At 38.5% G+C, this 27,811-nt stretch overlaps 1 protein-coding gene across 1 annotated transcript in view; it reads right to left on the bottom strand.

The window, feature by feature from the left end:
• Nucleotides 1-27,811, bottom strand: part of dst (dystonin) — a 128,404-nt gene that overhangs the window by 42,881 nt on the left and 57,712 nt on the right. The window contains exons 24-52 of the mRNA XM_015374488.1: nt 27,573-27,725; nt 27,319-27,473; nt 27,112-27,238; nt 26,825-27,008; nt 26,201-26,358; nt 25,926-26,104; nt 25,700-25,838; nt 25,421-25,614; nt 25,167-25,329; nt 25,000-25,083; nt 24,783-24,890; nt 24,587-24,685; nt 18,571-18,717; nt 17,019-17,107; nt 16,823-16,931; nt 12,010-15,777; nt 9,915-10,046; nt 9,577-9,795; nt 9,351-9,494; nt 9,021-9,257; nt 7,349-7,501; nt 7,030-7,263; nt 6,651-6,932; nt 4,794-5,342; nt 4,445-4,621; nt 2,832-2,955; nt 727-935; nt 325-642; nt 81-247 (exon numbers count right to left, since the gene is read on the bottom strand). Of these exons, the coding sequence (XP_015229974.1) occupies nt 81-247; nt 325-642; nt 727-935; nt 2,832-2,955; nt 4,445-4,621; nt 4,794-5,342; nt 6,651-6,932; nt 7,030-7,263; nt 7,349-7,501; nt 9,021-9,257; nt 9,351-9,494; nt 9,577-9,795; nt 9,915-10,046; nt 12,010-15,777; nt 16,823-16,931; nt 17,019-17,107; nt 18,571-18,717; nt 24,587-24,685; nt 24,783-24,890; nt 25,000-25,083; nt 25,167-25,329; nt 25,421-25,614; nt 25,700-25,838; nt 25,926-26,104; nt 26,201-26,358; nt 26,825-27,008; nt 27,112-27,238; nt 27,319-27,473; nt 27,573-27,725 (8,801 nt within the window). The remainder of the gene's footprint in view (nt 1-80; nt 248-324; nt 643-726; nt 936-2,831; nt 2,956-4,444; nt 4,622-4,793; nt 5,343-6,650; nt 6,933-7,029; nt 7,264-7,348; nt 7,502-9,020; nt 9,258-9,350; nt 9,495-9,576; nt 9,796-9,914; nt 10,047-12,009; nt 15,778-16,822; nt 16,932-17,018; nt 17,108-18,570; nt 18,718-24,586; nt 24,686-24,782; nt 24,891-24,999; nt 25,084-25,166; nt 25,330-25,420; nt 25,615-25,699; nt 25,839-25,925; nt 26,105-26,200; nt 26,359-26,824; nt 27,009-27,111; nt 27,239-27,318; nt 27,474-27,572; nt 27,726-27,811) is intronic.

Genomic DNA, 27,811 nt, shown 5'->3' with positions numbered 1-27,811 from the left:
CTTCACAGCCATTCTGGCTACACCACAAAATTAGCATTTATGTGCTGTAAAATGCTAAGATATCCTTTTACTTCACTTACTTTTCTTTGACTGCGTCTTTGAAGGATCGAAAAACATTTGAGACATTTTCAATCTTGCTCTGAAGTTGAGCTTTGTTTCCATCCGGGCTTATTTCACATAGTTCCCTACAGAGAGTCTGCAGCCTCTCCATATCATTGGCATGTTCAGCCATCTCTGCTTTAGTGGTCTAGTGAAAAACAAACTTAAGTTTAGTCATGAAGATTAAACGCCAAAGATATTACAAAAAATGAATGTCACTCTCACCTGCATTTGCTGAGACAGTTCGCCGAACGTTTTCCCAGGTCCGTCTGTTTCATGCAGCTCTTGTGAACGCTTCATGACAAACTGCTGGATTTTGTCTTTGATTTCGTCAAACTCTTCCACCTTTTCTTTCAGCTGCTCCAGTTGGGAAACTTTCTGTTTATGTTTGTCACAGGCATCAGAGAAGCGCTTTGAGAGAGCGTCCATCTTTGACTGCAGAAGCTGCGCAGTAGAGGGATCTGCCGTTTCCACAAACTTCTCGACTTTGGCTTTGATTGCAGAGATGCTACTCTGGCGGCTCGCTATGTCCTGCTCTAAAGCCTAAATACAAATGTATTGTTTACATAAAGTGGTTACAGACAGATATATTGTAAAATAAAATGGGATGATGAAAAGAAAACTTACTGCTTCTCTACTGAGCATTTCCCCAATACAGGAAGCATCCAAGAATACTTTGTCTTTCTCCTTTACACTTGCCTCCACTCCCTCCATCCATCCTATCATCTCATCCAACCCATCCTGCACACTCATCGAACGGGTCAGAGTGATTTGTAATTTTTCATTTCGATCACTTACAGACTTGGAAAGGTTGTCATAGCGCTCCACAATGTCATCTGCAAAATAGCAATTCAAAGCAGCTTGTTTGTTGTTTTAAGAGCTGCAAACATAGCTTTAAACTGAAGACGATGCCTCTCTTTTAGTCTCTGAGTAGGAATTTTGTTAATGTCAAAATTCACTGTCGTAATCTGCAGCTGTTTAGTTGCATTATCGCTTGTTGACCTATCCTTGATAGAACTGTGTTTTGTTGTGTAATGTGTAATGCATGAAATTAACTCTAAAACACGTAAAAGTTCTCGCTCCATCCCCTTTCTGGGGCTTAAAAAGACAAAATAATAAACAATCTGCACAATATAATACTGCCACCACCATGTCCTAAAGTGGGGAAGGTGTATTCGGGATGATGTGATATGAACTTTCCATAATTTCATTTAAGTCTCATCTGACCAGAGCATCTGGCTTCTATCACATGTTTCTTTGATTTATCATGGCTAATGGAAAAACTACAAAAACAGCATTTGCTATGGCTTTCATCAAACATCGGAGTTCATCCAGGCACTCTTCCTTAAAGGCTAGATTTTTGGCTTAACAGCCTTTTTCCCACTGAAAATGTCAGGTTAATGCGTGTTTTTCAAACATAGGTTGAGCCGCTAACTATCGGCATTTGGCTCCCTTCCTACTGGCAAAAAAAACTTGGTCTAACCCCACCTCTGGCAAACTGCATGGCCTCTGTCCCCCTACTGCTATGTGTCATTACGCCAGAAATCAGGAAAGTAAACAATTGAGAGCAACATTTAAAGGAATAGTACACCCAAAACATGATTAGCCTTCATTTTCTACTCACCCCCATGCTGAACAACACCCTGGAGTACTTTTTTGATATCTCAAATGCATCTGGAGATCTGGGAGGCTTCTTGCTGTCTGCTGACATTCAAATAATGGAGGTCTATGGTGACCGAGACAGAAAGGTCAATAAAAGTCCACAAAAAACGTGTCAATATTCCTCCATACTGCTCGTCCAATGTATTCCAAGTGTCCTGAGTGGGTAGCATCCAGAATTTACTCGAAACAAAGTCATTTAGAATGTTTTTAGAGCATAAACAGTAGTGTACAGGATTTCCTGAAAGCGCGCACATGCGCGCTCACGACGCTACGGAAGCCGGCAGACCAAACCAGATGAAAGTGCGCATTCAGCGTCTGCTCTTCCAATAATGCAAGCGTAGAAGAAGAAATGTGCTGTTTACCTGTGCAAAGAAAGAAACAACGAAAGAAAAATGTCTGAGGACTTCAGTGTTGAGGAAGAGCATGAGTTCTTTGCCGAGCTGAATGCGCTGGTTTGGTCTGCCGACTTCCGTAGCGTCGTGATCGCACATGTGCACGCTTTCAGGAAATCCTATACACTACTGTTTATGCTCTAAAAACATTCTAAATGACTTTGTTTCGAGTAAATTCTGGATGCTACCCACTCAGGAAACTTGGAATACATTGGACGAGCAGTATGGAGGAATATTGACACGTTTTTTGTGGACTTTTATGGACCTTTCTGCTTCGGGCACAATAGACCTCCATTATTGAATGTCAGCAGACAGCAAGAAGCCTCCCAGATCTCCAGATGCATTTGAGATATCAAAAAAGTACTCCAGAGTGTTGTTCAGCATGGGGGTGAGTAGAAAATGAAGGCTAATCATGTTTTGGGTGTACTATTCCTTTAAGGAAGTCAGTGCGTAGTGAGTGTGCTTTATTTTTTCGTTCTTTTGTCCCTCAGAATCTCTCTTACCAGTGCAGCGCTATGTTTATCAAATGTAAGCAGAGTTGTTTTAGTTTGTTAAATCAGAAGTGACTGGTTGCTTGCCAAGTTGTTTGATACGGATCAACATGGGTCAGTTATTTAAAACTTTGATATTTTAGATTAGGATTTGATGTTTTATGCACACACATCTGAATTTGCTCACCTATGGTCTCCTGTATCTCATCCTGGTTGCTCAGGAGGTTTCCTTCTGATGTCACTAATGATTCAGCTGTTTTACGTAACGTGTCAACAGCCGTCTGGTGCTCCATCATCTGACTCTGTAAAGCCTGGGGATTAGTAAAAAAGGACAAATCAGAAAAAAATGAATACACAACCTCACTTTTTTTATTATTGTAATTACATGAAAACTGCTGACTAAAAATATTTAGTTCTTTAAATCATGCTAGTCTCAAAAACATTTTCAAATAAGAAATGTAAAATTTAAAGGCTGTTTTATTAAATACATTCAAAACTAAAAGAAATGTTAAAATATCATATAAAATAATCATCTGTTTGTATTTGCCAGAGTTTTTCAACTAGAAAGAGGAACTCTGTAGCTTTAAAGATCACCTTTGTTAAGTAGTGCTCAATGAGAAATGTGTATACATACATTTGTATTTAAAAAGTTAAGACCACATTTTAGACCTGTGTGTTTCAATGAGGAACACTTTTAGTTCTGACCTCTCAAAGTCCTAAACTCGCTGCTGGGCTTACAGCCTTCTCTTATCAGAGCATATCTGTTATAATTCACCTTTTCCCTACGGAGAATTCTCAGGCTAACTGAGGCCAAAAGTTTCAAGTCAGACAGCTTTGTCAGCCTGTTCTGGAGTGTCTAAGCTTCAAATAAGCATAGTTAAATCTATTTATATATGGGTCTAAAGGTGAAAACACTGAGCAAGAAATAGCTTTGACAGAGTTAAGTTGGTGAAAACACTGTATATGGTAAGACAAGGCTATTGTAGTATGATTTTACAACCCAGTTAATGCTTTCAGCTAAGCATGTATTATTTCTAAATAAGAATGTATTTAGAGTAACTTATATTAAAAATCAGTCGTCTAGTTGTAAAAAAAAAAAAAGATGGTGGGGGGATGGTGGATTTTTTTTTTTTTTTAGAAGCATACATAGCCTAATTACTATAGTCTATTAACCTAAAGCAATATTCAAGGTATGGTTGTTAAATGTCAGACACGCTGGTCGTTGACCTTGACCAAGGCATCTTACAGCAGAACTGCAGACAATCCCTGGATTGGCATGGCTATCACTGCCCCTACATAGTTAGGGACAATTACAGAGGAAAAATTTCCCACTGGGATCAGCTTCCTAGTCATGGTAGGCCACTTCTTCAGTTTTATTTAGTTTGCTCAGGCTACGGTACTCGTAATCTCACAGCCCACCACATTTTGAAAAGGCAATACTATTGCCATTACTGTTAATACTGTATATAGTAGGATTTTTTCACATTCAGTAATAAAATGTCACAGGGGAAGGTATGAGGGGGATGGTCATTTAAGAAGGGGGATGATTTTTATGATTCTTTTTTTAAGAAGGGGGATGCTATCCCCCCTCATGCCCCCTCAACTCGAGTACTGCTAGAAATGTATTTTTAACTAAAATTAAAAACAAGGTCACAGGAGGAAATAACCTTAGGTTTAACTTAAAATAAATAAATAACACTTAGAACACGTACACAGTAATTCACTAAAATAAAAGGCTAAAAGCTTAAAAAATATGTTCTATTTTTTACTTCTGAGGTAGGGTTTAACCATATTTCTTGCCTTGGTGTCTTCCAGCTGTTTCTGCAGGCTTTTTGGATCAGCTGCGATGGCTTCTGACTGCTGCTTTCTGGCCTCCTCTTCGGAGACGTTCAGCCACTTAAGAAGATCTGTACCTGAATCATCATACTTTTTGTACTTGTCAACCACTTCTCTTAGGTTGTTGCCAAGCAGATTGCACTAAAAAGGTGAATACATCAAAAATAGATAATAATCAGATTAATAATTAGATAATATGAGTAGATTCACATTAAATTATATAATTCAATGTGAATGAAGGGATTACAGGGAAATGTTACCACCCACTGGCAGTTTTATGTCACTGCAACCAACAGCCATTAAAGTGAAATACCTGTGAATGTAGCGTTTTGTATCGAGTGGCTGCGGAATCCAATTTTTCCCTGACAGCAGAACAGGTCCCTGAAGTGTCCACGTGTAGTAAAGTGTTCTTAGATCCAGCATCAGCCGATTCACAGGTTTTAGCAACATCAAGCACCTTCTGTCCTGACATTGTGATGAAGCGAAGGTCTCCCTTGTGGGAAATGACATCCTCTGAGAAAATCTTCTGTTTCTGAAGTTTATCACTCAGAATATTAAGGGAGCCTGCAGGAGCACCCAGCTCTTTAATCTCCACGTCAGCCTGTTTTAACCAGTCTTCAAATTCCTCACAGTCATCATTGAATTTCTTTAGCTCCTCCTGAACTGTCTGCACCTGCTTCATCTGTTGTTCAGCCTGAGTCAGGGAAGTTTCATAGCGCTCCTTTAGGTCTTGGATGTTCTTCTGAAGTCTCTCCTTTTCCTCAGGAGACAACATATTTGCTTGTTTTTCAAGCAAGGCCTGAGCGGACTGGGTGGCCATGACCAGATCCTGCTGCTGGGACAGGATTTTCTGATGGTGGGCCTATGAGAAAGAGAAGTAGAAAAGACTTATTCAAGCAATTATTTATGGATTCAGTCACTCTCCTGAACACTTGGGAATGCATTTTTATTCAGACACATGCATTTGCTGGTCTCTTGTTTGCACAGTATGTCTACCTGTTAATTTTTTTTTTATGGCACTAGTGGCTCGTTTTTCTGACAATAGGCTGACAAGAGACAGGGTATGAGAGAGGGAGAGAGACATGTGGCAAAGGACCACAGGCCGGATTCAAACCCGGGTCAGCCGCATCGAGGACTAAGGCCTCCGTACATGGGTCATGCGCACTAACCACTGCACCACCTGCACACCCAAGGAATTCCATTCTTACAAAATAGCTAATTTGTAGCACTGTAGCTCTGGTTGTGTGTTGCAGTGGTACACTGGAGCCTTTAGTACATTTCATAGCATAGGGCCTTCACCATGCTTTACCATCTTACACGTACTGTATGTTGTAGAGATGCACGGATCCGATACCTGGATTGGGTATTGGCTCCAATACTGACAATTTTTTTCACCAATCTGATATCAGAGATCTAATTCATTGCACATAACAAATAATTGTTATTTATTTCTATTTGCTGCTTATGTATGCTTTGTTTTTTATAAATAATATAAAGTACATTTATATCTGTTAATTTGTTCCCTATTCTAATATTGTATATGTCAAGGCGAAACCCTTCACTCATATAGCAAGATATATGGTTCATTAATGCAAAAGTTGAATCAGATCAGCATTGGATGTCAGCAGATACAATCAGCTCAGGTATCGGATCAGATCTGAAAAAATGAGATCAGTTCATCTCTAGTACATTGTTTTGCATGTAGACCAAAAACTTACAAACCTCAATCTTGAGAGCTAAAATTTTTGGCAACATGTCTTGCCATTCTGCCAACTGATGAATGAAGGCAATCAGTTGAAATGGAGAATATTCAGGAAATATCTAGGTAAGTAGGGCTGAATATATTTTTTAACCACAGTCTTTTTTAATTTGTGAGTAAATCATTTTAGAAATCTTCACGTAAAATCCCCAATTTGCAATACAGGGCACTGTAAATCTTCTTTTGCATGAACAGTATAAAAAAATGTAGTCTGAGAGTTTTATGATTCTTCACAACTATGATTTCATCTATTTCTGCAATTCATTTCTTGTTGTAAGCTGTCCATTTCATAAAAGTCACATAAACCCTGACCATATGTTTTATATTTTGTCAAAAGGGTTTTAAGTGTCTATGGGAGGTGAACTTGACTGGAAAGTGTTACAAATAGTCCCATTTTTAGAACAAATTTACCTTGACCCGGTCATACTGCCTGTCAAGGTCCAGGGATGCTGTGTTCTCCTCTTTGGTGTTACTGCCAAGATCTTTTCCAGAGGTTTGTAAAGCATTTCCATTGGCATCATCATCATCTATCAGTGTTTTGGCTGAGGCCTCCCCTGGTGGGTTTCCATTCTCTTTACTTATATGGTCCGTCTGATCCAGACTGCTCATATTTTCATTGCCGATGTTGGATATCCAGTCAAGAAGACCATCAATTTTGCTTTTACTTTCTTCCAGCTGTTCCACAGCTGCTGCCTGCATCAAACAGACCACACATTAGCAGGGTTAATTTCCTGTCTAATATATTCAGATTTCCTTTATTACAGACAGCGGACGGGAAAGGAACATGAACCTTTTCGCTTTCCTGTTTTATGGCCGTTGTTACGACTTTCTCCAAATCCTTCCTGGACTCCTCTGCTCGCTCGTTCATGAGCTCAGCTTTGCTTTTTGCCTCCTCCAGCTTCCTCTCTATCATTGCAATCTTAGCTGGTGTCAGCTTGCTGCGATTCTCCTCCAGAAACTTCTCAGTGCTAATGATTACCTCATTTAGAGCACTGGCATTCATCAATACATCTTTCTGCAGAGCCTAGATCGAACACAGTTGATCAGTTACAGACAGATTTGTGATTTTTGGTTAATTCATTAATGATCTAAATGTGACAAGATCAAACCTGGTGCTCATGCTGGTACTGTTGGAGATGTGTGACGCTCTCAGCGGTATCAGCCTGCTGCTGGTGACCAATCAGTCGGTTTTCAGTCAAAGTGAGATTATCACACACTTCCTCTAGTTTTTCTGTGAACTCCTTGTGCTTCTCCGATAAAGACTGGCAGGAGGAAAGAAAGAAAACATTTTAAGGTACTATCTCCACTTAAAGGAATAAACAATTGAGAGGTAGAACATTTACTTCAAAACAAACTGTATAATTTGACAAAGAGAGGAAAAACATTTGGGCACCCAGGCTTAACATGCAAAGTATAACCTAAATGCATTATGCTGTAAACATGCTGTTTCAGATGTGCCTCTTTGTCTTTTCATATGCTATTAAGTCAAAGGAGACATTTCTGCGATGTGTGTGCAGTTTTCAGTTGTTTGGTGTTTGTTAAAAAGTTTCCAATGAAGTATTTAGTCCGTTTGGAGTCTTGGGGCCTGTGGAATACAAGCAGCACAGAGGTTAGTCAGAGACAGTGGATGTGCATTAATGCATGCAATGGTTAAAGAGGAATGAAGTCGCTCCAACCCCCATAAGAAAACTGTTAAAGTAAAGCACAACACAGAAAACCCAACAAACAATGACAAAGGAAATGAAAAACAACAAATTAGAGTCGAAATTAAAGGCATATTGTACACGCTACAATCCAATTATGTTGTGGCCTTCTTTTTTAAAGGGTTAACCTTTAATTTATTTATTCAATAAGCAAATAAATCTGAATCTGAGTATGATAATAACTGTGTGTTATGCTCGGCTTAAGCTAAAAATAAATCTTTTGTGTTTAGTTTTGCAAAAAGTATCAGAAAGTTACCCTAAACTAAGGGACTATTGAATGAGGTATATGCGCACATTTTGTTTTGAACTAATTTAAAAGGCTGCTTTTAGCTTTTCCCTTAGGGAAAAGCTGTTTTTGATGATGTTTTTATAAAGGAACTAAGGCTTAATGATTATCTTTGTCTCTATCCTTTTCTCAACCTGTATGTCCTTTGAAATCTACATAGAGCACAAATATATTTGTTTATATCCAACTTTACTAGTAAGGGGCAGAAGCATTTACAAGTAGACTCAAACAGATGCATGCACATACTCAAAATCAAAGGATTAAAAAAACTGAATGCAGTGACTTGCCATAATGCTCTTACAACACCTTTCCATTACTGCCTGGAGAGTCTGAAGCTGCCATAAAGATAAACATGTGTATGATACTACTGAATTATAACATATATGTTAGTGTTATTAACGGCCATCCAGAGTAATACTATATAAATATATTGTTTGTATTTCTGTCCATTACTTTCACTCAGCTTTTTTTTTTATAGATTGTTAAATCACTAATATTAAAACTGAAATAGTCATATCTATCTCTGGCAGAATTTTCTAAATAATAAAAGTTTGTTTATTGTCACAAAAAAAAATAATGGCAGGAGAAATCCGTTGCTTCTAAGATTTGTGTTTTGTTTCAGTAAAGTATATGTATAAGTGTGTTTTTAGATATTTCTCTGCTATAACGTATTGATTTAAATGTGATGTTTGCGACAGCTTTAAATGGTTGTAAAGCACTGCATTCAGTTTCTATTAAATATTTTACTCTTCATTTCATTTCTTTTTCTAATAGATAGATCCTACAGCAGACCTCTTCCTGCCTCTCCTTCCCTTTAGCCTCCAGCAGGGCATCTAAGACAGTCCTCTGTGTAGCAAGCTTTTCTGTCTGCTCCCTGAATGCTCGCTGTGTGCTGGTGAGGAACTTAAGGAGGTAACTGCACTGAGCTGGGCTCAGAAACTGAGCATGCTCAGAAATGAAGCACTGGATGTCAAATGTGGCATCCTCCAAACTGAGCCTGGTTTCTTTTGACAGAAGATTCTCTGTGTCCTAAAGATGAGGAAGAAAAACAAAGTATGTTTTTTTGTTGTTTTTTTTCAGTAATGACTTAATTGAACCTTATTAGAAGATTACAAAAGGTACCGTGTTCAGCTGACTTAAATGCTTCAGTCTGTCTAAATCACATGTTGACATGTCCATATCCCAAACCTCAGAGTTGTTCTGAATGATCCCTGTTAATTTATGAAGATCACTCAGATGCTTCTGGTATCTCGATTCCAATTGTAACTGAAACATACAACAGAGTAAGAGTTGTCAGATGCTTGATGTTTGGGTGTTTGCCTGATTTTGCTTTCTGTGTTACACAGACCTTCTCTTCTTTCATAACATCTACTATGAGGCTTCTCCTTTCTGCACACATTTGGGAGACATCTGCTAAATTTGACTCCAATAGCCGATATGTGTAGTCCAAATCTTGTTTAATTTGTATGGGAATTAGTTCATTATTAGCAGAGTTTAGAAGCCGTTTAGCTTTTTTCAAATCTGCAGTTAGGGCATCACCCAGTCTGGAAACTTCAGCCTGTAAAGACTGGAAGAAAAGACTTGCGGTCAACAAACCAATCATACAACATTAATTTATCAAATAAAGTCACCATAATAACAATACAAACTTTTGGTAATCTAAAAGTAACTATATTTATGCCTCACCTGACATTCCTCTAGTTGGATCTGCAGACCTTCCAGGTTGTTCACCATTGGTGGCTGCATCAAAAGGTCTTTTTTTACATCTTCTAAGACATCAGCATGATCCTGCAGTCTGCCAACGCACTCCAAGTAATCCTGGATGGAAAACAAGTGGGAAAAAAGTGAAAATTATGTTTTATACATACAATGAAAAAGGACAAATGATGAAAGAGAAAAAAAAAGTTCACACTTCTTTTATTTTGTCACTTAAGAAAGGACATTTTTACATTTGTTTGGACAAAACTTACAAAACTGAAGTAAGACTTTTTAACCAAATCAAAACCGTTCAAAACTTAGCACAAAGCCTCAGTTAATATAGCTAGAAAAACCTACCAGACCCTAAATCTACAGAAAATGTAGAAATGTAGAAAATCAGACTCTAAATCAGTTTTTGTGGTGGACTCAAAAACTCTACATTTGTGAAAACATACATTGCCTATACCGGAACCTGCAGGAGCACATGAAGACAGTAAAACAGTCAGCCTTCTATCACTTAAAGAACATTTCTAGGACTAAAAGACTAATGTATCAACAGGACCTAGATTACTACAAAGATATGTCCATAGGCCTTCGTAGGTCCAAAATAAATTACAGAGCTTCTGTCAGTTTATCAACTACTTTGTAAACCTAAAACAAGAACCAAGCATGGGGAAGCAGCATTTAGTTTTTATGCTACATTAATCTAAACTAAATCTGCAGAAAGCTTTAAAAGAGCTGTAACCCTTAGTTGCTTCAAACTGAGATTTATAAAAGTATATGTTTAGTGGCTTTTGTCTGTGCTATCTATGCATTGGTAAAGTTTCCAGTCCTTTTTCTTAACCAAAAAATGTATAAATCATTTGATATTTTCTTTATAAATTTTTCTTATTTTAATGTCTTTTTTATTCTATTTGTTTTGCCTCTATGCCCCTGCAACATACTTCTTTTTTTTTTTACGTACAGCACTGTAAGTATATTGTCTTGCCATTGAAATGTGCTCTATAAATAATCTTGCCTTGCCTTATGAGGGGAAGCAAAGGGCATTTGTAGGTGTGAATATTCTAAACATATTCTAAAAGTGTGAAGGGCAACACGAATGACAGCAACATGGTTTATGTATGCTTTTCTTTAACAGCTACAGGGAACATCTATGTAGAGTTTATGAGAAGATTAAAAGGACATTACTGCAGACCGATAGTGGACGAACATTTTTGATCTGCTGTAAATGGTTTTAAACGGGAGCAGTATTTCATTCTGTAGCAGAGCCACAACTCTAAAGATACGACCAGAGCTGGAAGGAATTTTAGATCAAAGCATTTTAAGGATTAAATAATCCAATCAACTACAGACCATAATCTAAATGTGAATGTTTAAGACCAGTGTTTCCCAACCTTATTTGTCTTGTGTACCCATTTTGGCATTTTATTTTACCATGAGTCCCCCTCTCAGTCAAAAGTATTGATGACTGTCCAAAAGTGGAATGTACAATAACGGATAATAAAAAAAAACAATATTTTACTTAATCTTTTAATTTGAGCATTTAATTCTTAAGACATTTTATGCTTTCCATCTCAAATAAAAAACATTAATATGTTGCCCAGAGGTTAGAAAGGAATCCCAATACATACAAAATAAAATCAGATTATAAACCTGTAAAAAACTTGATGAATGGGGAACAAAATACAGAACCAAAATTAGTCAGAGTACTAAATTAGATTTTTTTTATTTGTTCCTCTGCTTGGTTTTGATGTATGTCAAAGCTGAAGGTAAACTCAAACATATAATAATCTTACTTTCTGGTTGATAAAAGCTTGTTTAATTTTTGGATTGGGTCCTCACAAAGCAAAACAGATCCCAGCCCTATTTTATTTTAGTACCTAAGAAATTAAATGTACCCCTTGCAATGCACTTGAGGACCACTAGGGGACTTACAAAGAGAAGAATTTTCTTAAGAATCACTAGAAGACTTAAGAATGTGTTCAGTGCAGATTATATTGGGTTTTTATTTCTTGCATATAATCATAAAGCAATACCTGAAAATTTGCAATTTTCAAAATGTAGCTTAATAAAGAAAAAGTACCTGAGTTTTGACCTCTTCAGCTTTATGGAGAGCTTTATCGAAGTTGCTGGACCTCAGAGTGGCCGGGTGGGGAGGGTCTTCAGCAGGATCACAGATATCAGAATCTTCTTCTCCTTCTGAGCTCTCCTCTTTGATGCTCTCCAGCTGACGTAGTCGATCCTCCTCACCCCCCAGAGCGCTACTCAGACTTTCCACCATTTCTTGGAGCACTGAAAAGTTCTGGCTCAAAGAGACAGTCTCAAAAAGCTGCAGGAGCTGTTGCTGAATATTAGAAGGATCTTCTTGCTCTTTGATTGTACAGGCCTCATCTTCTGTACATGTCAGCTCAGAGTTCCTGGTGGGGCTGTTGTCTGATGTTGTAGTGTTTTGAATTATCCCATCCATGTTCCCTTTGAGTCCCTGAAAGCTGTCTTTTTCTGAGAATTGTAGATAATCATCAATTTGCTTCTCCTCATCTATGAAAACCTTTACAGCCTTATAAAATATAGACTGATCTGGATGGCAGGAAGAGGGAGTTGTGTTGCTATTAGAAAGATCAGCAGCTTGCTCTGATTTGGTATCAGATCCCAATTCTTCGATTTCAGGAAGTCCGAGGTGAATGTTTGATTTCTCACTTGGTTGATTTAAACACGATAAATCCACACCATTATCAATCATTTCTAGCTTTGATATAGAAATCTCTGCATCCTTGTTGGCGACCACCGATGTGTCCTTATGTTGGCTCTCTCGGAAAGGCCTAACATTCACTTCATTTTGACCACTACTGTTTGACTCCAACACATCTTTATGTGTCATCACTGGATCTTCCACATCAAAGTCATGACTGGGAGCGTTTCTTGTATTCCGTTCACCGACCGAAACGGCTAATTGAGGGAAAGAGCCTGTTGGTTGTGCAGGTCTGTCATAAGAAAAGTCACTATCTTCCTGAGACCTTTGACTGCAAAGAGGTTGAGATTCAGGGCTAAAATCACATTTTGAATGAGGCTCAGCTAGGTGAGGTGATGCATTCGAGCTCTCATCATCTGAATGTTCTAGGTCACTGTTAGCGCCACCATCTGAAGGTAAAATTGACTCACTTTTAATTGAATTCCAAGATACTACATGCTGTAGAGGCTGAGCTGGCTCACTGTTTAAACCTGAGCAAACATTGTTCATGTCTTTCTCTGTTTCTGAAGGGAAATCAGAGTGAAGTGATACAGATGTCCCTAAATCCCTCTCACTAACAGCATGAGTTCCCTTTAGGGAATCGCATCCGGCAATGAGAAGATCATCTATTGGCTGACTGTTAGATTTATGAGAGGAAAATGGAGAAGATACATGCTGAGAACTGCTTTCTGAGTCAGCACTGATGTCACTTAGACTAATCAAACCCAACGCCTTTATAGGAGCAGTGTTCTCTTTAACGATACTGCAGACATCTGTTCCATCTGTCATAGGCCCGTTGAATGAAACCTGTGAATCATGGTCTTCAGCCATCAAAGGCAGTTTTTCTGAATGAAAAACAGAGTCTGCAGAAACATTCATTAAAATTGAGTGTGAAATGATCTTGGCCTCATGAACACCGTGATTACTCATTGCTGGGGCAGTTCCTTCTTTATCTACATCCTCTGCACCTTTATTGTCCTTCTCTTTTGGTGAATCAAGGACCACGTCAGCCTCTTCTCTCTTCAACGGCAGCTGAATGTTTTCAGCTGTGTAAATGGGAATAGAACTCACATTATGCCCGTCCAAGTTTTCGAAAGTTATGTTTTCTTGAGATGAGCAGGTTGTGAGCTTTAAAGCACCTGATTGAGTCTCAGTTAATCCAGATTCCAGTGTGTTATTCAAACTAACAGCACAATCAGACTTAAAAGAGTCCTTCTGTACTGTTTGATACATTTCTGTGTGTTTTAGATCTGAAAATGTGTCTTCATCTGGTCCAAATGCACTGATATTCTCTTGTGTGCTATGTAGCTCTGGTACTGTCTCTATAGCTAATAGATTATTTTGAGACCTTATGGGGACACAAGCATTACTCTCTTCCCCCATTTGGTCTTTATGAACCGTATTATTCTCACCTTTAATTGTATCAGAGGAACATAATAAGTAAGAGCGGCTGATATCAGTTCCTGATGGTTCTCTGGACAGTGACTCAGAATTGCAGTTATGCAGCATCTCATGATTATATTTTATTGAAGACTCATAATCAAATGGTGAGTCAGCATTACTACTCTTTGCAGAGCCTAAAGGGGAAAGCACTGGTGTGTCTTGAACCACTGGGTCATCTAGTCTCCTACTCTCGCCCTCTCTGGGATCACACTGTGAACCTTTTGTTTCATCACTTTCAACCAGTTTGACATTAGCAAACGTTTCTTCCTTTATATCAGACTCAGTGCCATTAACCTTTAAGAGTTCTAACATAAAATCCAGTTTAAGAGTCGTGATAGAGGTTTTTTCAGAACTTACTGCTGTATTGTCCAGATGGGCTACATTACTCATCTCGTGCTCAGCTGTAGAATTTTCATCAAAGGTAATAGCGCCACTGATTTCGGAGATAAAATCACAGGGATCAAAAACCTGCTGTATGTCCTCCATTATCTCCTCTGTTTCATCATTTAAGCACAAATTTTGTACATCTGCGTGTTTTGTGTCATAAATAGAGTTCAAGAGAGAAAACTTTTGAACAAAGATTTGAGACTCACTGTCAAGAATCAAAACCCTCTGAGCTGATCTTGGATCAACGTAACTGTTTATCATCAAGTAAGAGATGAATAACTGCTTTGCCTCTGATGGAAAGGGAAGGATCAGGTCAGAAACAGCTGCCGAATGATGAGACCCATCCACCGATAGTTTTCTATACATGAGCCATGATGAAAACATTTCGGGTAGTGAATCAGGAATTTCAAGAGATCTCACAATGTCTGCTGTGCAGCTGTCAATTAGACCATTTTGGACAGCGCAGTTAATGTCTACAACCTCTGACCTCTCTGGAATGTAAAAAGCCACTATTTTTCCTCGATTATTGAAGAGTTTGGTGGTGAACTCATTGTTGCTGATGTGATTGCTGCCCTGGAATGACTTTGACATAGTTTCCTCAGAAAGAGGCAGCGTGAGTCCAATAAGCTGCTGCTGATGTCCTAACACAATAAGTGTGCTGCTAGAGCTCATCAAATCACACTGAATTGCTTCATCCACACTCAGCTCATCCTTGTTGTGGAGATTCCCAGAACATTCATCGACCCCTATTGTGGTTCCCTGATCACCAAAACCTTCCCTTCCAGACATCAGAAGGTTAATTTCTCTCATTGAAGTAAAGGATTCATTTTTATTGAGGTATCTTGAAATGAGGCCACCGACCTCACCAAGTCTACACGCCTCTTCAGGCTCACAGAGAGACAAACCATCAGCAGCTTTGGTAACATTCTGCCTTTTCAGAATCTCAACGTAAATTGAAGCAGGAATTAACCCACACTGAAACGCTCTCTCTACAGTCAAAGTGTCTCCGGTGTAGGACATATTCAGTCCCTCACTGCTCTGGTTTATCTGTATGATCTTCATCACTAGATCATGACCAGTACAAGCCTCTCTAACTGCTGCAATGTCAGACAGGGACACAGAGGAGATGTGTGTACTGTGTATGTACTTGGATGAGTCATATTGGGGGAAATGGTTCATTGCTGATGTGTGGATGGGACTTTTTTGGAGGGTGTCTTGGAGGTCGGCACAAGACTCTTGATACAACCCTTCTGCCACGGTTTCCCTCCAAGTCCCATTGGAGGCCTTTAATTCCTGCAAAAAAAAATCAAAGCAAGGCAAATTACACAATTAACTTCGACTGCTTAATAACGTATCTTGGAAAAGTATTCCTACTCCTTTAAATTCCTTAACATTTTGCCTCAATGAAACCAGAAAATTCATTTATATTTGGCGGATATTTTATGTGATAAAGCAATAAAACTATGACGTATATCTGCAAGCTGGCTGTGGATACTGTTTTAATCGAAATGAGTTGTAGACTTTTACTGGGTAATCTATCCTATTAATATACTTTTATCATAATTATTATTCTCCTTATTAACTCTGATTTAGAATTCCCTAAAGAAGAAAAGCATCCCCACAACATGATACTGCCACAAATCCATGGGTGCGAAGGGCGATGATCAGCAATATTTTCGCTTCACATGCAAGTATTTGCATGTATTACCGGTATATAAAAAATTTAAATTCTTCCAATTTTACAGTCTTACATAACTGTCTTTTGGTGTATCACATAAAATCACAATATAAACACTGAAGTTTGCTTTTACAAAGGCATAGGAATACTTTCAGTAACTGTATATATTATTTGTAAAAATGCAATAAACTATTAGAAATACAAAACATACTCACCGCCACACAAACAGGGTTAAGGTTTTGCGTGAAGGGCAAGACCGCAACAAGGTTACAACTGGAGAGGGACGAACAACACACTGAAAGCTAACATGCGTTTGGGAATGCGGTGTCCGGCATCTTGCAAAAAGAGTGTAGTTAGTTAGTTTGCATACTCTGGGGTTAAAGATCAATTCTGTTTTGATGATGCACCCTAAGAGGATTTATATTCACAGATGACAGAGAATTGTTCGGACCAAAGCTGGCACAGTGAAGCATGTTTACAGCATATGCAAATATTCTGAACTCCTGCTACACACATATCATACAACAAATGCAAGAGAAAACTGCTCCAACTGTTATCAGGACAAGCGGATCATGTTTGTTCATGCATCTGAACATCAGGAGGAGCACAATAGCACATATTTGCAACAGTTATGCTCAAACTTAATGCCTCAAGCCCAACCTCATCTGCAGAGGTTGCCTGTTCTGAACACTGCTGAGTGATTTCACTGTGGGCTTGACTGAGAGCATTTAGCTGCTCCTGGGTCTTCACTCTGTCTTCCTCCGTCATCCTGAAAAGAAAAAAAAAGGAAGTAAAGCTCTGATTTTCAGTATTTAATCAAGTATTGATGATGCAATATCATATTATCAACACTCACTTGTCACCGTGCTTATTGAGCATCATTTGTGTGGCCTTAAGCGCTTCCGCAATTTGCTCCTTTTTGGAAACCATTTCTTCAATGGAGACCTAAAAACATCAAATGGTGATGCGTTTACATCTCTTACAAAAGCTGATGGAATTATATGCTGATATAATGTATAAAAAATTATGTTTTAAATGTGTCACATGTTTTACTGAGTTGTTTAAAGATTATTGCAATTTATCAAATATTTCCAGAAATGACATATAAATTAGCCACAGATCAGAATCTGACCATTTTTCTTTAATCAGCAGGTAAAATGATGAAAAATCAATTTCTTTATCTATGTGTTAAAGGCATCAAAAGAAAAATCATCCTACTGTTTACTGCCTATAAATATGGCTTTTGGTTTAATCTAATAACAAAAATTAGGTAAAGGTTGGTGAAACTTATTGAACAGCAGAAAGAGTAAATAATTTCTAATGTTTTTTTTTTGTTTGTTTGTTGTTGTTTTTCTTTTTTTTTTTTTTTTTTGGGGGGGGGGGGTTATGGTTGAAACCCATTATTCCCCAGCAGACAACCCTTAGAACATTTATTCTCTCCATATGTTCCTAATGTTCCTATAAAGAATATATTGCCATATGTGAATTAGCAGGTCAGTCCTCAATGAAAAGTGGATATGAGCAATTTGATATGAATTTTTTCTTTTTTCTTTGATGAATTCTAAGTTGTTATTTCTTCCTATATTATATGTTAAAGCATTGTCCAAAAGTCTTTCTAAGCTTGTTTTTTCAGTCATAAAAAAATGGGGTTAGATACAGACTCATCTCAATCTTTTAAGACATAATCTACATACTAAGTCTCAACTGAAATGTTTGTTCATATAATGCAAAGTTTGTTCATTTATATCTCCTTACACTTTGCTGTTCATTTAAAAAACTAGATTATTTGATTTTATGGTGTATTAAGATCTCTATTTTACTGTAAGATTCAAAAGAATTTTTTTTTTTTTTACTTTTTTTACTTATTTTAATTACCATTGTGACCATGACAAGGATGGCCATTGATTCCCATAAATGTAGGTCATTGAAGATTTTAACTTTGTTTTTAGCAAATTCCATTAATCTGATTATATTGAATTTGTAATTCACATTGTACTAATTTCATTCAACAAGGTTCTACATATTACATACCTTTTCAGGTCTGTTCAGAAATGTCTATGTTGTTCATTTAATTACACTTAAAAGTTATCTGAAAAGGTGTACATAAATAAAAGTTCCCACATTTTTTAAAGCTATTTCACAACTTTAAACATAAAAGAAATAGATTGCAATAAATGACGGAGAGGGGGGCATTCAAAATGTATAAATAAAAAAACAATGAGGGGGGATTAAAAATATTTATATATGTTTATAAGAATGCTTGTGCAACTTATAGGTCTGTTTTTATTGATTCCAACAATTATTAACCTGAGACAGGTCATACAATCAGTACCAATGTAAACATGTGGTTTTTATTGTAGATCACCGTAACATAAACAAGGACACATGTCAACATATAAATGAGTTACCTGGTGTTTATTTGAAGCATCTGTGTTGGCATTACTATCTTTCAGAGCATTCCCATCATTGCTCACGGTTTGTTTCACATCAGACATCCAGTTCAACAGTTTGCTAACTTTATCACCATGTTCTCGCTTCTCCTCATCAACAGATCTCTACAATTAAAACAGGCAGGCATTCAACAAAGCTGTTTGCTTAATAAAGCATCAAACATCGCTAAAGAGAAGAGAGATTAATCAATTGAAATCTGGCCAAAAAGAAGAATAATTGACAGCATCACAAAAAAATAATAAAACATGAATATGAAATAAAAAAAAAACAACTAAGGGAAAACGATGAAGTCACATCTTTACAGATGTTTACTTAAATGCACAAAGATAATGAAATGTTGTCTTGGCTCCAAATGCATGGATCTTAGTAGCCTCCAATAACCTCATGCCAGTGTGGCAGTCAAACACACTTCTTTCCAGAGCCTCTTTAAAGGTTATTCTTCTCTTTGTCTTGGGACAGGTGAGGCTTTGAGTTTGGAACTTCTCATCTTTGAGCAGAGTGGCTGTAACTTTGTCCACAAAGCTGCTTTGAAGAACCTCTTCAAGACATACTCTGTCTTTTGTGTCTGGATTTATTAGTCCGCCTGTCAACAGCTGGAATTCAGCGCAGCGGAAACCCACATCTTTTGGGAGGAGATTTTCCTGAACAGCCTGCAAAACTGAGAAAACTTTCCCAGTGTGACGGTTGGTAATACCAATAAATGCCTCTTCAAACTGATGGAGCTGTTGTTTGAGAGCCTCATCTAAAAGGCCTCTTTTAAGAGCTTCTGAGAGGGTGTGTTTTTCCCCAGATGAAGGATCACAAATTCCTCCAGTGCATGCCTGAGACTCTAACAGTCGTAAGGCTGTCACTCTATCAGTAAAGCCTTGCAGGAGCCCTTGGAAGACTGAGATCCTCTTCTTCCGAGTCATGTCCCAGAGACCAGCAATGGTGCTGTTAACATCTTCCACAACAACCCTTCTTGAAAATATGATGTCTGCAATCTCAAAGATGCTCAAAAGACCACTGCGGTAGCATTCAAACTCAGACATGTCAAGAAATCTCTGACTTAAAGCAGATTCTAGACAAAGCTGTCGGCCACTTCTAGCATCCGTGATGAAGTGACGTGGGTTTCCGTCTGAATCGACACAAGAGTTTTCCTGCCAATTGCTCTCCTGCTGGGAAAGGAACAGGTACGTTGTCCTGTTGATGTGTTTCCCCTTGAAGGCTTCATACACTGACATTTCCAATCCACAGCTGCTGTTGACGACGGACATTCGATGAGAACTCATAGGTGAGGTCTTTGTTAAATGCCTTTCCCCAAATGGGACAAGAAACACATCGCCATTGATGTCATACAAGCAGGCCTTGAGTATTTCACTGTAGTAAGCCTTCTGTCCTGTGTCAGGGCTGTGGAAACCTTTTGAGTTGCTCATTGGATCATACAGACTCTGCAGAGTCTCTTTGTTCAAGAGACCCTCATTTAATGCAATGCAAGTCGGGACTCTCATACCCGTTTCTGGGTTAATAAGCCCTCCTGTAGCAACTTGGACCTCAATCATCTTCTTCCCTTTTACTCTATCTATAAGTCTCTCCTCCATTGCCTGGAAGATAGAGAGCTTCCTGCCCTTACAGTTGTAGCCACTAACAGCTTTCTCTGCCTCCATTAGTTTTTCTTTCATGCTTAGATCTACAATGCCTCTCTCGAGTGCCTCTGCAACAGACACTGTTTCTCCTGTAGCTAGATCTACAAGACTGCCTGTTGCAACCTGAGCCTCAAGGAACTCAAGAGCATATGTCTTAGCAAGAAAGCCCTTTTGAGCTGCTTCTAGGAAGGATATCTTTTTCTTACTTGACTCTACATAAACTCCAGCTACTGTGGCAGGTTTATCAGAGTACTGAGCGAGCGATGCTTGCACTTGTTCAACAGTTAGGAGGCCCATCTGCAGCTTTTGCAAAACCTCCTCATCCAAGAGGTTTTTCTTGATCCAATGTTGAATTTCAGTGCTCCCAATAATCTCCTGGCATTTCTGGGAAGTTCCCATTCTCAGTATTCCACTAGTACTCTTTTCAGATGTGTTTACAGTTTCATGAATGTCTGTGACTTGATATGTTCTTGTCTGACTGATGTTTGTTTTCTTCTTTGGGTCTGTAGGCTCACAGAGAGCCATGTATCCATGCACTTTTCCTGAGCCGGGAAGATGAGATGTAATTGTACTCTTGTGAGAAATGTGGGGCAAATCTTTTGATTGAATGCTTGGAGTTTCATAAGAAGAGACAAGTTCCTTGACTTCCTTTATTTCTTTAACAATGTTTTCTCTCTCCATCTTCTCCATCTGTAGATGTGACATTTGAAAAATGCTTAAGTATAGAAACAGAAGTTGACTTTCACAACTAAAATATAACCGATTAAGAATTTTACTATAGAATAATTATTTTACATGTGTTGAATATTGTATAATGTCACAATGCAGGTTTTATCATACCTCTTTAATATTGAAGCTTTCATCTTCCATTCTGCTTTTTGCAGCCTTAATAAGGGATGTCATTTTCTTCTCCATGGGAACATCAGTCTTCAACAGATCAGCTTTGCTATTTGTCACATCTGGATGAATGGTTTCTGTCAACGCCCCTCCCAATGATGACAAAGTTTTCTGAAGACTTTTTACCTCTCTGACATACAACTGTATTTGTTCTCGAAGGGCTCCTGCCTCACTTTCTTTCGCTTTAACTTTGCGCTCAGTTTCTGCCAGATTTTGTTCAAACTTGGTTCTCTCTATTGACTGTTGATTGCAAAGGCTCTGCAGCGCATTTATTTTAGAGGTGAGCTTCAGTTTATCTTCCTCAAGTAGAGCAATTTCAGACTTAGCTTTTAACAAGTCTTGCTCAAGCTTTACTCTTTCTTGCAGCAGTTTCTCATTTTTTATTAGAAACTCTTTATCCCCCTGTTGCCTTGACTCCATGGTGGTGTGCTGCAAAGTTTTAATCAGTTTTAGATCTTGCTTAAAATACTTGTTGAGTTTCTCTGCTAATTCTCCACTTTGCAACTGCTGACCTTTGTTTACTATTTCAGACTGCAGCAAAATAATTTTCTTCTCAATTTCTGTCTGCGTAAGTGAGAGCTGCCTCTCATAGCCCTCTTTCTGGAGTTCAAGTTTTCCCTTTAGCTCATCCAGCATCTTTTTACATTTCTCCAGTTGTTCTTCCATCTGTTGGGACCTCAGTAGAAGAGCAGAGTTCTCTTTTTCCTTTTTCTCAGAATCCATTTGGGTGCGTTGCAACTTGTCTTTTAGGATTCCAAGTTCGGTTGCCAAGGAGATGTTTTTCTCCAGTGCCTCAGATTTTTCCCTCTGCAGGATTGTATTTTCATGTTGCAGGTTTGATCTAGAATTGTCACTCCCGGACCTGGTCTCTCTGATATTTAGATTTTGTTTTTGAACCTCGGTCTCCAGCAGAACTATTTTGGATTCTTTCAATTTTCTTTCTCTCATCTCCTGAGCCAGTTCATCTTTTGTTTTTTGTAGAGCAGAACTAACTTCTAAAAGTTTAGCATTCAGACTCTCTATTTTTCTTTCTGCCATTGTCTTGTCCTTTTGAAGAGAATACACTTCTTGTTTTAGGCTTTCATTAACTTTCTCAGTGCTGTTAGATATACCTCTAAAGCTGTCCTTGTGTTTTACAAGCTCCTCTTCTAGTGCTTTAAATTTACTCATATGTTTCTGTTTCTCATCTGATTCTTTTTGGAGCTCGAGGTGTTTTTTCTTTAGCATCTCATTCAGATCATTGATTTCAGCTTTCTGCATCTGGACTTCCTGATTCAGTACATTTTTATCTGCCAACAATGATTTCAGCTCTGATTTCAGATTTGCTATTTCTTTCTCATAGTTTATAATTTTTCCATCAATGCATTTTATTTTTTGCTGCAGATCAGATACGCTCTTTGTCTCCTCACTGTATTCTTGCAATTTCATTTGAAGCTCATAGATGGTCTGTGATTTCTTGCTTAGGTCCTCCTCGATAATTCTAACCTGAGATTTGGCACCCTCTACCTGTGATTTGAAGATTTTAATCTGCTGGTCCTTGCTCCCAATCTCCATCATGACCTGATCAAGTTTTGCTTTTACATTCTTCGTATTCTGCTCCCCTTCTAAGTGTATCTCTTCCAGCTCGTCGATTTTGTTCTGCAGCTGAGATGCAAGAATTTCACTCTTCTGAAGTTCTGCCTCAAGTTTTTTGCATTTGTTCTGCATCACTTGCTCAGTTCTCTTCAGTTTATTGTTTTCATCCTTTGAGGTTTGTAGCTGCTGTTTCCAGCTCTCTACCTCACTCAATAAAGATCTTATCTTTTGCTCAGAAAATTTTCTTTCTTTTTCAAGAGACTCTGTTTGGATCTGAAGACCTCGGATATCACTGTCAGATGAGACATTCATCCTCATTAACTCATTGCATTTTATTTTCAGCTGATCTATAGCTGCCTGTTTGGAAGCTACCTCTTCTTCTAAGCTGTTAATCTTGTAAGAATTCTCCTGCTCTATGAAGCTTTTTTTCTGCAGCTCTGTTTGGGTGATCTTCAGCTGCTCTTTCAGGCCTTCTACTTCAGTGCTTTGGAAAAAAGAGTTTTGCTCCAAAGAGGACTTTGCTCTCTGAAGTGATCGAATTTCTTCCTGAAATTCTGAGATGGATTTTTTCAAGTTCAGGATTTCTTGATGACAATCCTCTGATTTCTGTTTTGTCTTGACTCTTTCACTCTCTATGTCCATCTGCATTTTCTTCAGTCTGTTGTTGCTGCCATCCAGAAGCTTTTTATAGCTTTGAGCTTTCTCCTCTGCCATGTCAGCCTTTTTCTGGACCTGTGACAACTCTTCTAATTTCTGCTGCAAAACCTTGTGCATTTTAACTGCAGACTCTTCAGACTGACCCCCAAGTTCTGAATGGCTCTGAGATCCCAAAGGCTGTGCCTTCTGATCATTGCTTTTAGCTGGAACTTTGATGTGCATCTCCTCTTCAGTAGCAACATCTACTTCCTCTGCATTTATTTTTCTGTGCAAACCGGGCCTCTCTACATAATTTTCTTTCTTTACAAGATCCTCAAGTTTTGCCTGAGTCAGAGATAAGGCGGCCTGTGACTGTTCCATTAAAAGTTTGGTGTGCTTCAATTCTTGCTCAAGAGTGTTTTTGTCCCTGGTGGCTATGTCTAATTTAGCATTGTACTGACTAACATCATGCTCAAGCTTTGCTTTTTGAAAGTTTAGATCCTCATTGGCTTTCTTTTGTGTTTCTAATTCTACTTCCAGCTTCTTCGTTGATGCTTCTCTTTCCGCAAGCAAAGCCTCTTGCTCTTGGATCCGTTGCTTAAGTTGGCTAATCTCTACTTCCCCATGGGTTTTTTGGACCACCAAGCTTTCAATCCTTTTCGCATCCTCTGCTCTTTTAAAAGCCTTTTTATTCTACAATGCAAAGAAATTTGTCACCCACAGGTTAATATTTAAACTAAAACATGGCCACCTAAAACATGCATTGTTAGTCTAAAAGAATCTCGCTGAGAGATTTACATTTCAAAATGTTTGTCACAAATAATTTGACAAACATTTAAAACGAAAAATTTTAATTAATACTCATAAATACCATATTATATCTGAAAGGATAATTAACAAAAAAAAAACTTTGGATGCTTTTACCCACTTAACCATCACCAGCAGACATGCAGACATTTTAAACTCCTGTGCATTCCCTTTGTTCTTTTTTGCACAGTGAAGCAAATGTTTGTTGATAGCGTGATGAGCCTGTGAGTAAAGTTGGATAAGAAGTGAAAATACCAAGAAAGCATGTTCATGACCTGGGAAGCTAAATATCATGCGTCTCAGAAGGACAAACAAATGTGGTGTCAGATCATTGGAAGACAGAAAGAGGCAAGAAAAGTAGCATGAACCACTTAAACACCATGCATTTTTTTAAAACATTACACATAAATGTTTTAGGGTAAAACCAGCTCACCTCCTCGTCTTCAGCTCTTTTTAGCGTTTCGCCAGCAAACTTCACATACTGGGTCATAAGGGTGACAAGAGCAGTGTAGCGAGTTCTGAGATCCATGAACTGAATGAAATTAACCCAACAGTCACAGATGAGTGAATCTGCATCAACCACAGATGCAGAACATTTGAAGTGATGGCAAGGCAGAATATAGTTTTACCTCCTGCTGAATAGCATCAGAGGAGCTCTGTGTCTTCCGCTTCTTAAGAGGGGATTTGTGCTGGGAGTCGACCATCGCTCTAAACGTCATCAACTGAAGCTCATAATCCTAATTTTTGGGAAGAATTTTTTTAAAGATTAATAGAAATGTTTTAGTAGATGTTAAGATAAGAACATTAAATGTTTCCTTAACAAATTCAAATAAAAACAAACAATACCTTAACAGCAGATGAGTACTGCTCCGAATACTTCTGGCACTCATCAATCCTGCTCTGTTTTTGTTCCATTTCAGCAACAAGAACCTGAAAAGGCCAAACATTGAGGGTCAAATGCTATTAGTATATCTAAGGCTTATAATAAGAGGGGAACTTCAGTTCTGTTTTACCTTTTGCTTGTTTAATATTTCAGCCAGAGCCTTGCTATCATCAGGTTTGTTTTCCTGAGCTTTCAACTGTGCTGTTTCCAGCTCTCCAATCCATTGATCAACGCTGCTGTATGTGTCTCTGTAATGTTTTAAAAACTTGCTGATACCATCCAGGTCCCGCAGCCTGAAATATTTAGGGTAATCTCCATGAATAAAACTATAACTTTGCACGCATATGTTGTATGAACATAGGAAAAATATTCCATCTTACAAACCTGCTATCAATCTGGGAGTGAACATTCTGCCATCTTTCACTCAGCTGATCTGCCTTCTCCTTGTGCCAGTCCAGATCAAAGTCTCGCTCATTATGGGCCTTAAACATGCGATCACTGACGACTCGAGCTTTCTGCAGCTCATCCTCCATGTCATGGAACACTTCCTGCCTCTCATCAATCTCTGAACGCCATTGCTACAAACAAAAAGTTGGATGAGTACTTAACAAAAAGCAGTAATAGAGGCTCCATGTCTTAAAAAGCACAACCCCGGGTTGTTACCTTAAGTGTTGAAATAACACTTTCAATAGATTTGATGTCCGAGTTGACCGCATCCTCTTCATACAGTTTGGACTCGTAGGTTTTAACGAGCGCCTCTGCGCTCTGACTGTGTTTTACCACCAAACTCACTGTCTTCAGTCTGAACAAACAGAAGCTCCTCTTTAGTTTGAAAAAGAAAATATTAAGATCATTCATATACTTTGCAAGAAAGGAAGAGCGGTCTTACTTGTCCATATAAATAGATGACATGGAGTAGACCTGGCTCATGCTTTGAACCAGGACAGAAAGTTCAGAGGAGAGCGTCATCACAGAGGGAGATCCTGCAGCTTGTCTAAAGAACTGCTCGCATTTCTCCTTCATGACATCCAGGTCACCCTTCAACCTCTCCAGCTCAGACATCTTCCTCTGCAATGCAGAATGTTTAATGTTATGAATAGAAAGGGAAACATCACATTAGTGTCTATATACGTTAGAGGGATATCTAAATGGCCATTAGGATACCTCATGTTCAGTGATGCGCTGCAGACTCTGTTCCAGGTCGTCTCTCTCCAACGGTGATCGGATTTGCCTGATCAGATGTTCTTCCTGGGACTCCAAGTGCATGCGGATGTTGCGGATTTCTGAGATGTAATGATTGTACACTGACTCCTCATGTTCCTCTGTTTGAAAATTAATATCAACAATGGAAATATGAATCATAAAAAAAGCACAGATTTACATTAAAATCCTTTATGTTTTTGAAGGACACATCGAACAAAAACACTGTGCAACACACACCACTAGGTGGCAGCATCCCCCAAAATCCAGTTATATTTGTGTAATAGACACATTTGTGTGTTAACATTTTATGAATTCTGCTTTGTTTTTTTGTTTTTTTGTTTTTTCCAGTATCACAGGAGCATAATATGTCATTTCATGTCCTATAATTTTCATATGATATAAGAAAACGGAAAAAAGATATGGTTTAAAATTACAGATATGCTAAGAATTTTCTCAGAATGTGGGTTATTCAGTGAGAAAAATAGCAATATGTTCAAAAGTATATAATTTAAAGCTTAAAGGCCTAAGGAACCATGTGCCTCTGTTTGGGGCTTGGTTGTTATTAAGACAGAATGAAAGGCTTGCCTCTCTCTGCGGATCTCAGCAGTTCTTGGTAGTATTCCTTGCAGGCTGCCACGTCTCTCTCCAGCTGTTCACAGTCTCCAATTGTGAACACCTCTGACTCCTTGCTGTCCTCCAGGAACTCATCAAAGTGAGACTGGAGGTTGCTCAGGACCTGCTGATGTTCACCCGGCAGCATTGTCTTGATCTGAAGTTGTTTTGAAAATGAAAGCATTAAAATACTCCGATCTTGACTGAGAAAAACTAAAGTGTATTGCCACAAATTATAATAAGTGAAATTCTAAAGATACCGAGGCCACGTTCCAGTTGCGGATGGCCTGTATGTCAGCCATGAGATAATGCCAGGACACCACACTCTTCATGTTGATGTGGGAGCGGTGCCATAGTGTGAGGACCTTTTGGTACAACTGCTCAGTTCTATAGAAAAAGTGAAGTAATTTAGACAATCATGTTCAATAATGAGCCATAAAATTAACCCTTGAATCCAAATGTATCACCTTGCAGCCAAGTCAACAGCCTCTTTGTTGGGTGGCGGCAGGGAGAAGCAAACAGAGGGAACCATTGCCTCATTCCCTGCCGGGTTGATGACTTTCCACTTGGCTCGGTGGGAGTTGCTCACCAACACGCACTCATCATCTTTGTAAATGGTAATCTGAGAGATATGGGAGAGAGGCACCATACTGATATATCAAACAAACTCTGATATAAACTGGGAGAAACTGCTGTATGATGTTGAAAAAAATAACAATACCTCTATCTGACGGTAATCACATATTGCTTTGACAGGAATGGAGGACCTCAGGGGGTTTTCAGGGTTTCTTGGTCGGAGTTGCACAATGTTTTTGGCTCTGCCCACTAACCCTGCCACAGTGTTACGGTACTGAAGAAGCTGCTCTTTCTCATCCTGAGAATAAACACAAAGAGTATAGTTTGTTCAGGGTCATAAAAAACAAATTCCAACAACATTTTCAGAAGTTACAAATAAAAAAA

The sequence above is a fragment of the Cyprinodon variegatus genome, unplaced genomic scaffold, assembly GCF_000732505.1.
Source record: "Cyprinodon variegatus isolate N-32 unplaced genomic scaffold, C_variegatus-1.0 Scaffold104, whole genome shotgun sequence".
Taxonomy (NCBI): domain Eukaryota; kingdom Metazoa; phylum Chordata; class Actinopteri; order Cyprinodontiformes; family Cyprinodontidae; genus Cyprinodon; species Cyprinodon variegatus.
Note: the sequence above shows the minus strand (reverse complement) of the source record. Positions and strands in the feature narration are given on the sequence as shown.